General features: G+C 33.4%; 1 protein-coding gene across 1 annotated transcript in view; it reads left to right on the top strand.

The window, feature by feature from the left end:
* The window catches only part of HSPA4L (heat shock protein family A (Hsp70) member 4 like), a 48,612-nt gene that overhangs the window by 18,948 nt on the left and 13,595 nt on the right, over positions 1 to 16,069 (top strand). The window contains exons 5-14 of the mRNA XM_061191098.1: positions 151 to 250; positions 612 to 745; positions 2,529 to 2,773; positions 2,916 to 2,992; positions 3,629 to 3,780; positions 4,254 to 4,360; positions 5,355 to 5,488; positions 7,128 to 7,327; positions 12,894 to 12,992; positions 14,918 to 15,055. Coding sequence (XP_061047081.1) covers positions 151 to 250; positions 612 to 745; positions 2,529 to 2,773; positions 2,916 to 2,992; positions 3,629 to 3,780; positions 4,254 to 4,360; positions 5,355 to 5,488; positions 7,128 to 7,327; positions 12,894 to 12,992; positions 14,918 to 15,055 — 1,386 coding nt within the window. The remainder of the gene's footprint in view (positions 1 to 150; positions 251 to 611; positions 746 to 2,528; positions 2,774 to 2,915; positions 2,993 to 3,628; positions 3,781 to 4,253; positions 4,361 to 5,354; positions 5,489 to 7,127; positions 7,328 to 12,893; positions 12,993 to 14,917; positions 15,056 to 16,069) is intronic.

Below are 16,069 nucleotides of genomic sequence, written 5' to 3'. Positions count from 1 at the left end.
TAAAACTAGTATTTTTTTCCTCATTTATTTAATTAGAACACCACTCTTTGCCTTAAGCTGTACATAAGTAAATTTTTCAATTGATGAAATGTTTAAGTAAAATCTATTACATTGAACTAATAACACTTAATTATTGTTTTGCAATACCAGATTCCGAGCTTTTTCACTGATGCTGAGAGAAGATCTGTGATGGCTGCAGCCCAGGTTGCAGGCTTAAATTGTTTAAGGCTAATGAATGAAACTACTGCAGGTAAGCAGTTTGCAATTTGAAAATCACTGTCAGAAAAATATTATTATAGTTTTTTTTTCTAATTAATACAAAGCATTTATTTTTTAACTCTATTATGTACTGATAATAAGCTTGTCGTTTTGGAGCACAACATTATGGCAGAGTTTAAACATGTCTTTCATTGGCTATAAGAGTCAATATTATAGGGTTATAGATGGGTAGAGAAAAAAACATTAACCAATTTATGAAAAGTGAATTTACTTTGAAACTAATAATTTGTATTACTCTGCTGTGTGTTAAAATGTAGTATCAACATGACTTACCTATTGTTTTCCAAGTGATTGCTAGGCTGGAATTAACCTAATTCTTTGTTCTTACATAGTTGCGCTGGCATATGGAATTTATAAACAGGATCTTCCTCCGTTAGATGAGAAACCAAGAAATGTAATATTTATTGATATGGGACATTCTGCCTACCAGATCTCAGTTTGTGCTTTTAACAAAGGAAAACTTAAAGTAAGTAAATAAATGATTTGTTATATTTAATTTTAATGTCTAAGAGCATATGAGACTATATAGAGAACCCTAATGCTTGGGTTTAAATCCTGGCTCTGCCACTTAAAAACTGTGACCTTGAGCAAGTTACTTAACCTCCCCAAATCTCAGGTTCCTCACCTGAGGATATTATCAGTAAGTACCTCATAGAATTTTTGAGGATAAAATGAGTTAATGATTATAAGATGCTTGGAATGCCATATAGCAGATATTATGTGTTAGCTATTTTTATTATTGTTGAGGTGTTCAGTCACCTATCAGGGAGCATAAATTACATATTTATAAATGTACATAGGAAACATTTCTAAAATGATTCCCATTGTCTTTAGAAACCTTTCTATCCTGGAGTCCTAATCAAAATTTTCTACAGTGTGGTATTATTTACCTCTATACGCTTATCTTCTTACAGCCTTTGTTTGGTTTTGTATTCATTTCTACATTGATTATCTTACCCAGACTTAACACACACTCTCTCTCTCCCCCCATTACACACATGTATAGATTAGCTCAGAAGAGTAAATGCTTTGGGTTATCCAGTACCTTTTAGAGCCTCTCATCTTGCCATTTATAGTACTATGTTAACATCCTTGTAATCAGAAAATTAAAGGGAAATGACTCATAGTGAATACAGAATAGTTTTTTGCAAAGTGATTTAATCCTTGGTATTTAGTGTTGAATTTTAACTTAATTAAAAAAGAACATTTTCCTTTCTTCCTTTTTAGTGAATACCTTAGAGTATAGAGCTATAATTTTTTAGATCACAGGCCCTTTTGGAAGTTTGATAAAAGCTATGGCCCTTCACTCAGAATGATGCACATTTGCACTAGTCACATACCTACACAATTTTACATCTAATTTTGGGTAATACTGGACCTCATGAGAAGTCTGTCCATGGATTCTTCATGCTAATCTGGGATGACATCCCAATCAGGCTGTGCTCACATCCCACTGTGATGTTTACCACTATTCCACCACCCATCCTTGTGAAAAAAAGCTGATGAACCACACCAACAGTGGGATTCTACTTTTTTAGTCGTGACTATTATAAGTAGTTATTTTTGCCCTCTACCTCGGGGAGAGAGACTAGATGTCTTGGGTCCTATGTTTTCAAGAACTATATCGTTGAAGTGCTGTGACTTGTCTATTCCTTTTCCACTCGACTGCTAACTGGGGCCTATTGCTCAACAAGCTTATTATATTAAATTTTTGTCTCTCCTCTTCATTTTTTTTGTTTTCTTTTTTGTTCCCTCGCGTGCTTTTTTGTTCCTTCTATATATTTATGCGGGATGGGGGCACTAATTCCTGATTTGTAAGTTGACCAATTACAATATTTTAGATTTAATCTTTGGATTGGCTCTTCTTGGCTGTTTTGTTTTTGGTTACATACTTAGGACCCTTTCTTTGCTCTCTTAAACTTGGTTTTTGGCCCACCTCTTCAGTGTTGTTATAGAACCATAGGTTGTAAGATAATGAAGTTTTAGTCATTGTAACTCAGTTATTTCAGAATTAGAATTATTCTTTCACGTAGGTATATAGATCTATAACTTAAAGCAGATAATTCAGAGTGGATAGATATGTTGGCTAAATATAAGTGATAATTAATATAAGTGGTTCCAAATTTGGCACCCCTGTGATTTTTGTCAAGTTCTTTGGTTTCGATTTTAATTTTAAAAGGTATTTTGGAGGGGGTGCTGAAAACATCTAATATTTCTGAAAATTCCGTTCTGGTTTTTCAATTAAACAGGTCTTGGCTACTACCTTTGATCCATATTTGGGTGGCAGGAACTTTGATGAGGTTTTAGTAGACTACTTCTGTGATGAGTTCAAGACAAAATATAAGATAAATGTAAAAGAAAACTCTCGGGCCTTGTTGCGCTTACATCAGGAATGTGAAAAACTAAAGAAGCTAATGAGTGCAAATGCATCAGACCTTCCACTGAACATTGAGTGTTTCATGAATGACCTTGATGTTTCTAGTAAAATGAACAGGTACCATGCATGCTTTCAGTTTGAAAAGTGTTTCCTTATTTTATGTTTAGTTCATGTCTGATTTTTCTTCGTTCTGTTATTTTAGAAGATATGCTCAATTTTTATATTCCCAAATAATGAATTTTATTTCATTTTCCCACAGGGCTCAGTTTGAACAATTATGTGCTTCCCTCTTAGCCAGAGTTGACCCACCATTAAAAGCAGTAATGGAACAAGCTAGTAAGTGGAAGTTACTGAACTAACCATCAAAACTGTACCATGGTGTTACTTGAATGGGGTAGAAAATGGTAAAAGCAATAAAAAATTCATGTGCTTTTTGAAGACTTGTAGTTCTTGTTTTCGAGAAGGAGATTATAACTTATTGTTTATTCATAAGAGCAGGGCTACTAGAAATCTGAGTTTATGAGAACTCCTTCTGACTCATATTGTTTACATCATAAAACTAATGCTAGTTATATTTGAAGGTGTCTATATGTAAGATTTTAAAGATTGATTAAAAGTGGAAATGAGGACATGACTGCTTTTTGTTAAAAGTTTTTTGTAATCAATTAAAATTACCTTCTGTGGCGATATGTGAGGTGGAAGTTAAAACTGAAGGACTCTGAAGTCCATGAGGTGTTTCTCGTCCTTGTGGTCACTTCATCATCTAGACCAAGTACAGTACCTGATAAGTAGATAATTAATATCTATTAAATTTTGCTTTTTTCCAAAATTTATTTTTATCTTCTTTCCATTTTACCTTGTTTTGAGCAAATAAAAAAATACATTTTTTTAAAAAAGTACTTTCCGGGGTCTACTGTTCACATTTTTATAAAGGCTGTCTTATTTTTCTCAATTAAACCTTTCGTTTTCCAGACTTACAACATGAAGACATAAGTAGTATAGAAATTGTAGGGGGAGCAACACGAATTCCTGCTGTGAAGGAACAAATCACTAAATTCTTTCTTAAAGACATAAGTACCACATTAAATGCTGATGAAGCTGTTGCAAGAGGATGTGCATTACAGGTATGATTATTAGTCTTTTTTTTAATTTTAGAATGTATATTTTGCCAGAAATATGGTGATAGGCCTCAAAGAACTTTTTAATATTATCTTGTCCAACCAGTTATCAATAAGCTAAAATTAAATTGAAATTATTCCTGAAATATAAGGGTTGTGTCTGTCCCATTTGTTTGTAAACTATCATAGGATAGTATGTCTGTAATTATACTGAAAAAGCATTTATTTTATGAATTCTTATAATTATTCCTATTTAAAATTCTTTTTTTGAGATTTAAACATATTTTACATCAGTTTTTGTAAAGTCACAGAAAGAGTGCTCTGACACTTTAAAATTTTAACTAGTTATTACCAAAAACCCAGAAATTTTTAAAATGTAACAATTTTATTATAAGAACTTTATTAAGCAGTTCAATCATGGCAACCTAGGGTATGTTTGGTGTTTGTTGATTTAAATATGGTATACATCTTATTTTCAGTGTGCGATTCTCTCACCAGCATTTAAAGTGCGTGAATTTTCCATAACAGACCTTGTTCCCTATTCAATCACGTTAAGATGGAAGACCTCTTTTGAAGATGGGACTGGGTAAGTTACTTCTAAAGCCTTGGTTAGAGCTTGTCATAAATAAGCAATTGAACCTACTATTCTAAATTAGAGGAATTTATACTTCTTAAACTTGTCAAACACTTTAGAATACTATCTTAGAAACAAGGAGAATATAAAAATGATATATAATCTGTAAACCATTAGGGCATATTTTTTAATTAGTATTTTATTATAAAAGTAAAACATTCTCATTTTCAAATAAAAATCACAGTATAGAAATATAAAAACTTAAAAACTTGCATTTGCCATACCCCAACTCCCTTAGCCCATTTTGTTGAGGTAACTAACTATTGTTAACAGCTGGGTATATATCTATCCAGTCATTTTCTTTGAATATCCAAATAAAAGCATGCACTTTTAAATCGTACTTTATTATTAAATTTGCATTTCTGACTGTTGTGAGCTGCAAGTCTTTTCATGCTTTGACATTAACATTTCCTTTTCCATGAACTGCCCAGGATATAAATTGTTTACTTTCCTACCAAAATAAAAATCTGTATTTCAAATATTATATTTGACTGCTTTTCAGAAGTATAGTTTGTATAATAAAATAAACCTGTATTTAGGTTTTGAAGTTGCTTTTAAGATTTTGTTCTGTGTTCTGTACATCTGCACCCCCAAGAAATTGAAATTTTTGCACAAATTTCAAAAATATCGATAGAATTTGGTCCTCAGATGTGAGCAAAAACATCCTTATATATTGCCTTAAAATATACCTATTCTCAGATAATTTTTCTCATTTTAGTAGGATAGAATTATCTGTTACTATGTCAGACGTTCTAAAACTTTGAGCCCTAAACCTGTCAAAAGGCATGTTTATTTATAGCAAAACCAGTAATTCTTTTTCTTAACATTTGTGCACAGAGGTCTTTAAAATTGCTGCTTACCATGAATTAAAAATGAGATGGATTCTGTAATTAGGTTCATAGGCAACTTTCTATTTGTTTTTAACTGTTTTCCCGCTCCATTTTAGGGAATGTGAAGTATTCTGTAAGAACCATCCTGCCCCATTCTCAAAAGTCATTACTTTCCACAAGAAAGAACCATTTGAACTAGAAGCATTTTATACTAATTTACATGAAGTGCCTTATCCAGATCCAAGAATTGGTAAGAGAACTCCAAAACGTTTTTTCATAAATTTTAGCCTCTTACAAATATGTTAATATTTGAATCAAGGAAACAAAGTAACATTTCAGCTAAGCCAGCACTGGATTTTTAAAGAAAGATAATCATACTTTTTTCTAAATGTGCACTTTTTAGTGCTCATAGTTTATTTCTGGAATAACAGCAAGTTTGAATCTTTTTAATTCATTTTGAAATGCGTATTTAAAATGCTCCGTAATTGACCTGAAAAGTTTGGGTGAGGGTTATTTTTTAATGGAAGAACTCTTTAATCAGTAAACTGAAATTGTGCTGCCAGACTGACTACATATTCTGATTTTAAACTTACGTTCACTGGCAACAACTAGAATCCAGTTAATCACTGGATTAATACGAAAGTGGAAATAGGAGACTATAATATCCATTTTAGCAGAGTAATCTTTTAGAAGATATAAAACAAAGTATGATTTACATCATTTAAAAGAGAAGGAATATTAAATTTAAAAATTTTCTATATGTGCTACTTCTATTGATAGACTAAAAAAGGGGACAATATTAATTTTTCATGTACATTATTTAAAGCAGTAGAAGTAAATTATTGAAAATGGTATTAGTTTTCGAGGGCTTCTGGAACAAAGTACCACAAACTAGGTGGTTTCAACAATAGAAATTTATCGTCTCACAGTTCTGGAGTCTAGAAGTTCAAAATTAAGTTGTTGGCAGGACTGGTTCCTTCTGAGGGCTGTGAGGGAAGGATCCATTCCAGGCGTTTGTTCTTGGTTCATAGATGGCTGTCTTCATGTTCACATGACGTTCTCCTTGTGTATGTATCTGTCTCCAAATAAGGACACCAAGTCATTGGATTAGAACCCACCTGATGACTTCACTTTAACTTGATTACCTTGTAAAGACCCTATCTCCAAATAAGGTCATCTTCTGAGGTTACTGGAGAGTAGGGCTTCAACATATGAATTGGGGCCAGAGGGAGGTCACAATTCAACCTCTAACATAGGTCAGCCAGATTTTTTATATACAGTTTTTCTGCCTGGTAGTGTCTCTGTTACTATGGATAACATTATATATTTGAGACTTTTTTTTCTGAAAAATAAAACATCAGCTTTCTTAAAGTGAAAAATTGATGTGACCTCAGTAGGTAGTAGTGACTGGATAACTTAGCAATTTTGCTATAGGAAAAATCCAGAAAAAATTTTAAATTGCTTTATTTATGAATTGCCAAGATGATTATGATTTGCAAAGTTTATAGCAAAAAGGTAATATCTATTTGGTTTTCAAACTCAGAAATTGAATTTTGTTATTTTGGTTTTAGTGTAGCAACATTGTAAAACTTAAAAGTGATATTGCCTTCAGTCAGATTGTCCTTGGTTAAGATCCCAACTCTCCTTTTTCCTATTGTTGATGATTTTGGGCAGGTTGCTTAACCTGTCTGAGTGTTTATACCAGGTTTATTAGTATATTAAAAAGGTGATCTGGGGGAAATGCATGTCCCACAGAAATTAATCAGCATATGATAATTTATGATTTTCTTTTGCCAGCATCTGAAAGATGATAGTAAAACTACTGAATGAATGAATTGAATGAGTTAATCTGAGGCCCATGTACTGATCAAAGCTCGTTTTTCCTTAAGGGAGCTTCGCTATTCAGAATGTTTTCCCACAGTCTGATGGTGATAGTTCCAAAGTTAAGGTTAAAGTTCGTATTAACATCCATGGAATCTTCAGTGTGGCTAGTGCATCAGTAATTGAGAAGCAGAATATAGAAGGGGATCACAGTGATGTTCCTATGGAGACAGAAACTTCCGTTAAGAATGAAAGCAAGGATGATGTGGTATGTAGAAATTCTGTTTCAAAAAGGTTCCTCTAATATATGTAGTATCTTAATTCTACCTGGTACTTTTAATAGTTGAAAATATTAATATCTGAGGTTTTGCTCTGAAGTTCTGCTATAGGAATCAGTATATAAACTTTTAAAAATAAAATCATTAAAGAATAATTCTATTTTAAATGCTCTACATCTTTTCACATTGTAACATGCTTTTCGGAGGCTTGTGTATTTTTCATAGCATTATATGGAAAATATGCATATGTGTGTCTGGAGCCATCTTTCCTAAATTCTTTATTTCTATTAAAAACATTTATTATAGCTAGCTTTTTAGCTTACAGATAAATCCAATTCAGAATGATAAATTCTGAACTGTATACATATGTGTTTTTAGATTGAGAATACATGCTTAATAAAGAAATTTTCAGAGCTTAGTTAGGAGATACCTGTGGCAGTTGAGCAGAAGAATGTACTGTACATTCAGTAACATTAAAACAGATTTTTGACAGTTTCTTTATGAAAGAGTTATATGACTCTAACATTGTATTTACTCTTGGCATACTATGAATGAAGGAATCTTAGGAGAAAGTTATTATATTCCATTACATAAAGTTTTCATCTTTTTATGTATACTATTTGTAAGTTATTTTAATGGCTTTTGTTGGATTTTTTTCAAATCATAATTGGAGGTCTGCCCTAGGCTTTTCATATATTTCTGCATGTTAAGAATGGATTTTAAGATTTTAAATTTCAAGACAGTTTCTCCCTTTTGTGAAAGTTGTCTTTTTGTCTGTTTTTACTAACAGTTACTATAAAATCTTTTTTTCCAGATTGATCAGAATTCTACCACTACTCCTTAAAGTACTTCGTTTAAGGACCATGGCATTTTCTTTCATCCTTCTTCCCATGTGTTATTTTCCTATTACATCCTCCCTTCCTTGAATTGAGGAGAAGGAAATACTGTCCTAATATGTTAGTGAAGATACAGTCAATTTTTCATAAATAAACATAAGAGTAATAGGTGAAAAGTTAATTTTCTTAATTGTAGTTCACAACAATGTATGGCAGACATTTAATCCATTTAAGATTTATTTTTTGCCAAAATAGAAAGCATTCTGTATGCCTTTTATTTTCTTTTGTTTTTAACATCTTTATTGGAGTATAATTGCTTTACAATGGTGTGTTAGTTTCTGCTTTATAACAAAGTGAATCAGCTATACATATACATATATCCCCATATCCCCTCCCTTTTGCGTCTCCTTGCCACCCTCCCTATCCCACCCCTCTAGGTGGTCACAAAGCACCGAGCTGATCTCCCTGTGCTATGCGGCTGCTTCGCACTAGCTATCTATTTTACATTTGGTAGTGTATATGAGTCCATGCCACTCTTTCACTTCATCCCAGCTTACCCTTCCCCCTCCCCATGTGCTCAAGTCCATTCTCTACATCTGCATCTTTATTCCTGTCCTGCCCCTAGGTTCTTCAGAACCATTTTTTTTTTTTAGATTCCATATATATGTGTTAGCATATGGTATTTGTTTTCCTCTTTCTGACTTACTTCACTCTGTATGGCAGACTCTAGGTCCATCCACCTCACTACAGATAACTCAATTTCATTTCTTTTTATGGCTGAGTAATATTCCATTGTATATATGTGCCACATCTTCTTTATCCATTCATCTGTCGATGGACACTTAGGTTGCTTCCATGTCCTGGCTATTGTAAATAGAGCTGCAATGAACATTGTGGTACATGACTCTTTTTGAATTATGGTTTTCTCAGGGTATATGCCCAGTAGTGGGATTGCTGGGTCGTATGGTAGTTCTGTTTTTAGCTTTTTAAGGAACCTCCATATTGTTCTCCATAGTGGCTGTATCAGTTTACATTCCCACCAACAGTGCCTTTTACAGTGCGTTCTTTTAAAGCTATTTCACTTTCTTCACCTGTTTTCCTTCAAAGTCTCTGTGTAATGTTTTAGACCTTTAGTTTTCTCTGTGTCATGTTAGTGAATCCTGGGCACTAAAAACAAGGAGAGTATGGCACCCGTTTTCTACCTCTCCTAGCATTTCTTATTTGCTGCTTCTATTTGTCTGTGGGCTTGAAATCCAGTTAGCCAGTCCTTTCGGATGATCTCTTGAATGTGGACTTAAAAAACTCACTCGTGAATAAAATGTATGAATTTATAACATCTGCTTTGGCCATTCAGAGATTGATTTGCTTACAAGAGTGTTTTCGGCTTACCAGAACCCAGGTAGTTGGTGTTCCAAATAAGGTATTTCTTCTTCTTAAGTGAGATGTTCCTGATTATTTCTTTTATAATTTATATAATCAAGAGCCAAAAAAAAGGTAACTAACGTTATGGATCATATACTTAGCATTGTGGGTGAGCACATTCACATATATTAATCTCCTTTTAAATCCCTACCTTAGCTGATAACGATAGGTGTTGAATAAATTGTAGTTTATTTCCTTATTCTTGCTAATAACGTAAGTTATCTCCTTATCGTTGCTTTTAACATAAGGGGTGATGTTGAGTACCCTACTGTGTAGAAAACATCCTGTGTACTGTATTGCATAATGGTTCTCTCTAGGACTGTTCTCTTTAATTCTGTATCCAGAAGTTTAAAAGCTTAAGGCTTAAATACCATTATAAAGCAGTCTCTCCCTTCCCCCCTCCCAAAATGTGAACAAATTCAAAGTAGACTCTGGAAGCTAATTGTTTTAAGCTTTACAGCAGAAGCTTTACAGCTGAAGGTTCTTTTTACTGTTCCCTAGTTGCTGACATTGCTGGCTCTGAGGTCGATGAAACCCAGACATATCAGTGAGCAACAGTAGGAGTTCTTTGTTTTTTTCTTTCTTTGCATGAGAGTCAATTTATGAGAGATTATTTTGTGGGCCTCATTTTTTCATTAAAAATTAAGATGGCTTCGATTTTCCTGAAAAACCATAACATAGATTGCCAACTTTTCTTCAATACAGTATAAGGATGTCTCAGAAAATGGACAATTTTCTTCTAGGTATTTAATAATATCTGGACATATTAGGAAGGTATTACAACTTAGGCTTCATGGCACAGTGAAGGATCAAAGAGACTATTTATCGTACTAATGTACCACAATTTATTCCCCAGTTGTTGACAATTTGGGTTGTTTTTCTTTTTATCTATTTTTTAATTCAAAATATCTGATTACTTATATGTACCAGGTACTGTTCTAGGCACTGAGGATACAGTGGTAATAAGCAAGATAAAGAAGGTCCCCACCCATCTGTAACTTACATTCTAATGGAAAAGGATAGGCAAGAAGCAACAAGATACCATATAAATATAAAGGAAATTAATAGCAGGGGATGCATAGTGGAAATTAAGTGATGAGGAAAGCCACCTGTGAGGAAGGAAAAGGAAAGCTAGCCTGAAAGATGAAAAGGCAGTTTGAGAGTAAGGAGCAGGTAGGTAGTTATCCAGACAGAGAGAATAACAAAGGCCCTGATGGCAGGATACCCTTTTTTATTGTTACAGATACTAAGGTAGCTGATAATATAAAATATAGAAAAGGGGAGAGTGACAAAAAAAAAGAAATTGAGAAGGTAGGTCAAGGGACAGATTAGATAATTATTCTGGATTTTATTCTTAAGTGCTTTTTCATTTATTCAGCAAATAACTAGAAGTACCTAAATTGTGTGTTTGGATATAGCAGTCAATAGAAAGACAGTCTCAGCCCTCGTGGAGTTTAAAATCAATTAGAGAAGCCAAAGTCTAGAGGCACGTCCATTAACTTACCCGCTAGTGATAATATTCCTATGAACCTTCTTAAAATTATTTTAAAAGACTAACAGATTACTCTTATATCAATTGTAAGATGTACAGTTTTCCACTTAATATATCTGAAATTGGGATGGGTCATGCAAATGATAATATCTTATATTCACTGTTGCCTATGGCAGTAATCATGAGAAGTTCTCATCATGTCTGTACATGTGTGAACTTGGTTGTTATCCCTAATGGCATGAGTAAGCAATTGCAACCCCTTGACATTAAACAGATCGTTTAAGGACCATTCAAGGAAGGAATATCAGTCCTGGTTGTTGTCCGAAAATAATCTATTGACTCCTTCTGGTAAGATAAAGAAAAAAGCATCATAAAACTTGTAGAATAGAGGACTTCCCTTTGGCAGTCCAGTGGTTAAGACTCCACTGCAGGGGGCACGGGTTCAATCCCTGGTTGGGGAACTAAGATACCGCCTGCCACATGGCGCAGCCAAAAAAAAAAAAAAAAAAAAACTTGTAGAAGAGGTATCAGTGGCTTATAAGAAAACATTAGAGACCATACTGGAGCAATTTTTAAACAAATGGCTGGGTCACTAATGCTCTTGATGGCACAAAGAACAATAGTGTGTAGAAAAATTCAAACATCAACAACTGAATTAAGTGATTCAGAAGAGTTGGATTCTTGATGTGAAGTAGTTTTAGAAATACCTTAACCATATTATTTGGTTTATTTCTTTCAGAGATATGAATATATACACAATAGAAGAGCTCTTTCAATAAGTATAAAATAAAAATGCTAAGTGATAAAGTATTTTGGCCTTAATTGGCAGCATTGTTTTCTTAGTATTACATGAAATAGAGTTATTAATGTATTTTTGTCTTTCTGCATTACCCCAACTCACCACTATAACACATTTTCCACCTCTTTTCCATCTTAGGGTTGGGGAAATTGTAGAGTTGGAAGGTGGTAGGGCAGGGAGGATGGGGGGTGGAATTCAGTAGCTGACCTTCTAACTACGAAGAACAGTGGTGTAAATTATCTTCTAACTTGTTTTTCTCTTTGGCACAAATAAGCATTTATTCAGGATAGCCTTCTGGACATTATATGTATACTTAACTCCATATATATATATGAAGACCTAAATTATCCTGATTCCTGAATTCCAAGCTTTCTCCTTTTTAGGAGGATGGTGGTGGGTAAGATTAAGAAAGACCAGAAAAACTTAATACTTGTGATTGTTTGCCAAGTGGAGAGTCCATCTTGGCAATCTTATGGGTTGAAAATTTGTCTTTTAGACATTAAAAAAAAATATTAAAAGTTTACATTGTAATAATTCAGAGACATCTAATTTGACAGTTTTGATACATTTCGTTTGAGTATTTTCCTACATTTAAAAAATATAATTGAATTTATGTGTAATACTTAAATTTTGTATCTTTTTCTCTTTATTTTCCCACATTAAGTTCTTTATAAACATTTTTCATGTCAAGTTTAATGTTCTCTTTTTTTGTGAATCTTGGTTTGTGAATTTGACTTGAGAACAATTTTCCATTTATTTTGCAGTTATTTGGCCACAGGTGAATGAAACAAGATTTATTCACATAGCATCAAATAGATCTTTTCATTTTACTTACTACCTGTTAATCTAATTATTTATAGTTACTCTCAAAAACAGCTTCTACTTCACTGTGTTCACACATTTGAAAACAGGCTTGAACTCTAAGCTGCTGTTCATTACCAAACAAATAGAAAAAAGAAAGAAAGAAAAAGACTACAGATATTGTCAATTACATATTTTCTTTGCAGGATAAAATGCAGGTTGACCAGGAAGAAGAGGGTCATCAAAAATGTCATGCTGAACACACTCCAGAAGAAGAAATTGATCATACAGGAACCAAAACAAAGGTTTGTTATACTGTGGTTGTGTCTTTTTGAGATTGATATTTTGAGTTAATACATTTGCTGTGTAATGCATGCTTTTAATACACCTGGTGTTTTAAATTTCGTATTATGAAAGCATATAACCAGAATAAATACATTTCAGTGATTCACTATAGAAGATTTTTAAAAGAATGAATAAAATTATTTTTTTGGCAGGAAAAGAAGATGTTTTTCATTAATTTTTTTTTCTCATTAAAAATCATGTAATCTCAGAAAATAGAAACCGGAATAGGACAAATGAAGAAAACTTAAATTAGCAATAATGCTGCATCTGAATATTAACCACTCGAAGCATTTTGCTGCATATCATAAAGCATTTTTTTTGTGCAAAATAATATTTTTGGAAGTAAAATTTTAAAGGGTAAATGACTCTATTATTAAGAGTCATTATTTTATTAAAAAATGATTGCTGATAGAAGAGAAGGGAGAAACACCCTGCCCCACTCACCCAGATGAATGTGGCTACAGCTCTAAACTATCATCTTTGACAGATTTTTCTAACCTGAACAGAATTTAATCTGTGATGGTTAGCTGTATAGATTTTTTCCAAAGGATATAAAGATTCAGTTGTAAATCCTAGTTGCTCAAGTAATATAAAACCTGAAACCCATTTTTCTAAATTTTTTATTTTATTCAGTATGTTTGCCTTTAATTATTCAACAGCTCTATTGAGATATAATTTACATACCATCCAATTCTCCCATTTAAAAGTACAATTCAAAGGTTTTTAATATACTCACAGAGTTATGCAGTCATTATCACAATTTTACAACATTTTCATCACTCCAAAAAGAAGCCCTGTACCCATTAACAGTAACTCTTTATTTTCCTCCCAACCCTCCCTGCCAGCTCTAGGCACGCACTAATCTTTTTGTCTCATTGACTTGCCTGTTCTGGACATTTCATATAGATACAGTGGTACAATATGTAGTCCTTTAATGACTGGCTTCTTTCACTAACCATGTTTTCAAGGTTCATCCAGGTTGTAGGATATATCAGTACTTCATTCCCTTTTATGGCTGAGTAATATTGTATCATACAGATGCATACCACATGTATTCATCAGCTGATGGACACTTAGATTGTTTCTACTTTTTTGACTATTACGAATAATGCTATTATGAACAGTCATATACAGGTTTTGTGTGGATGTATATTTTCATTTTTCTTGGGCGTGTACCTAGGAATGGAATTGCTGGGTCATATGGTATCTCTGTGTTTAACAATTTGAGGAACTGCCCAACTGTTTTCCAAAATGGCTGCAATATTTTACTATGTTGTCAAAAATGTATGAGGGTTCCCATTTCTCTATATCCTCACCAACTCTTCTTTTCCTCTTTTTTTTTTTTTTATTATAGTCATCCTAGTGGTATGAAATGGCATCTCATTGTGGTTTTTATTTTATTTATTTATTTTTGGCTGGGTTGGGTCTTTGTTGTGGTGCGCGGGCTTCTCATTGTGGTGGCTTCTCTTGTTGCGGAGCACGGGCTCTAGGCACGCGGGCTTCAGTAGTTGTGGCATGCGGCCTCTAGAGTGCAGGCTCAGTAGTTGTGGCGCACGGGCTTAGTTGCTCTGCGGCATGTGGGATCTTCCCGGACCGGGGCTCGAACCCGTGTCCCCTGCATTGGCAGGCGGATTCTTAACCACTGCGCCACCAGGGAAGCCCTCATTGTGGTTTTAATTTGTGTTTCCAGCACAATATTTTTTATGTAGAAAGATTTAGTGTATACAGGGTGTAAAATACTATCAATATTAAAATAATGTTTTTAATTAAAGTATAGTAGATGATAATAGTTTTGATTTTACTTTGTTTCATCAGAAATCAGTCTCTTAAATTTCTAAAACTAGCTTAAAAATATATTTACACTTTTCTTGCATTTCTTTTGCAGTCTGTACCCTCAGATAATCAAGAGCGATTAAACCAGACCATTAAAAAAGGAAGAGTCAAGAGTATTGATCTACCTATCCAGAGTAGCCTGTGTAGGCAATTGGGCCAAGATCTTCTCAACATCTACATTGAAAATGAGGTATATAAATCAGAATTGATGTTGAAATAGGTGGTAGTGTGTTCTGAAATTTTTGTAGAAGTAAATGATTATCCCTCACATTTGTGGAACTAGGCTATAACTCATAAGGAATTATTAAATAGATTATTGAACTACTTTATTTTGGACAAAATGCTGAGCTGTATTTGTGTCATGTACAGTGTAACTTTCACCTTAGTTACATGAAAAACATGGATTGTCTGCACTATAGAGAGAGGCCTTTCCAATACTAGTAATTCTTACCCCCTTTTATTGTGTCTTAACAGTAGCACACCCAGCAGACATTGTATAGGAAAGTATTACCAGCTCCCCTCTTCTAATGTGTTGTCCTTAAAGATTAAGGTTCAATTCAGAATGTTTTCTGACTTCCATTTAATACTTTTTAGAATCTGTTGTCATTCTTGAAATTTTCTTTACATATTTACATGTTTCATTTTACAGTCTCTTGAGGAAAAGTTTGGTTTCTTTACCAATAGTTGTGTGTAAAAAGTAATTTTTTTATATTAAAATTTACACTTAAGTGGTAGTTACTAATTTCTATGGGCTTGACTGGCATTAAAGAAGGTCAGTTTTCTTTGAAGTGCCACATACTCTCCAATTGCTGCATGTTATTCTGGGAATTTCCTCAAGAGATTTTTGACTTTACAATGCTGCTCTTTCTAGTACCTAAGTATATCACCTATTCATTAATTATTAAAGGCTACACTTTATGTGAAGCAAGCATTTCTAGAGATCCTGAATAATTCTGAATTTGTATGATTTGAGACTAATTTTCTCAAAGGAATGAATTGTGGGGAAGTGCAGCTAATGATAAATTTTGTGTATAAGATTTTTTCTTAAATTTTTAAATGGCTCACTATTTTTTTTTTATTATTTTTTAAATAAAATTATTTTATTTATTTATTTTTGGCTGCATTGGGTCTTTGTTGCTGCGGTGAGCGGGGGCTACTCTTCATTGCGGTGCACAGGCTTCTCATAGCGGTGGCTTCTCGTTGC

The sequence above is a fragment of the Eubalaena glacialis genome, chromosome 5 (assembly GCF_028564815.1).
Source record: "Eubalaena glacialis isolate mEubGla1 chromosome 5, mEubGla1.1.hap2.+ XY, whole genome shotgun sequence".
Classification (NCBI taxonomy): domain Eukaryota; kingdom Metazoa; phylum Chordata; class Mammalia; order Artiodactyla; family Balaenidae; genus Eubalaena; species Eubalaena glacialis.
Note: the sequence above shows the minus strand (reverse complement) of the source record. Positions and strands in the feature narration are given on the sequence as shown.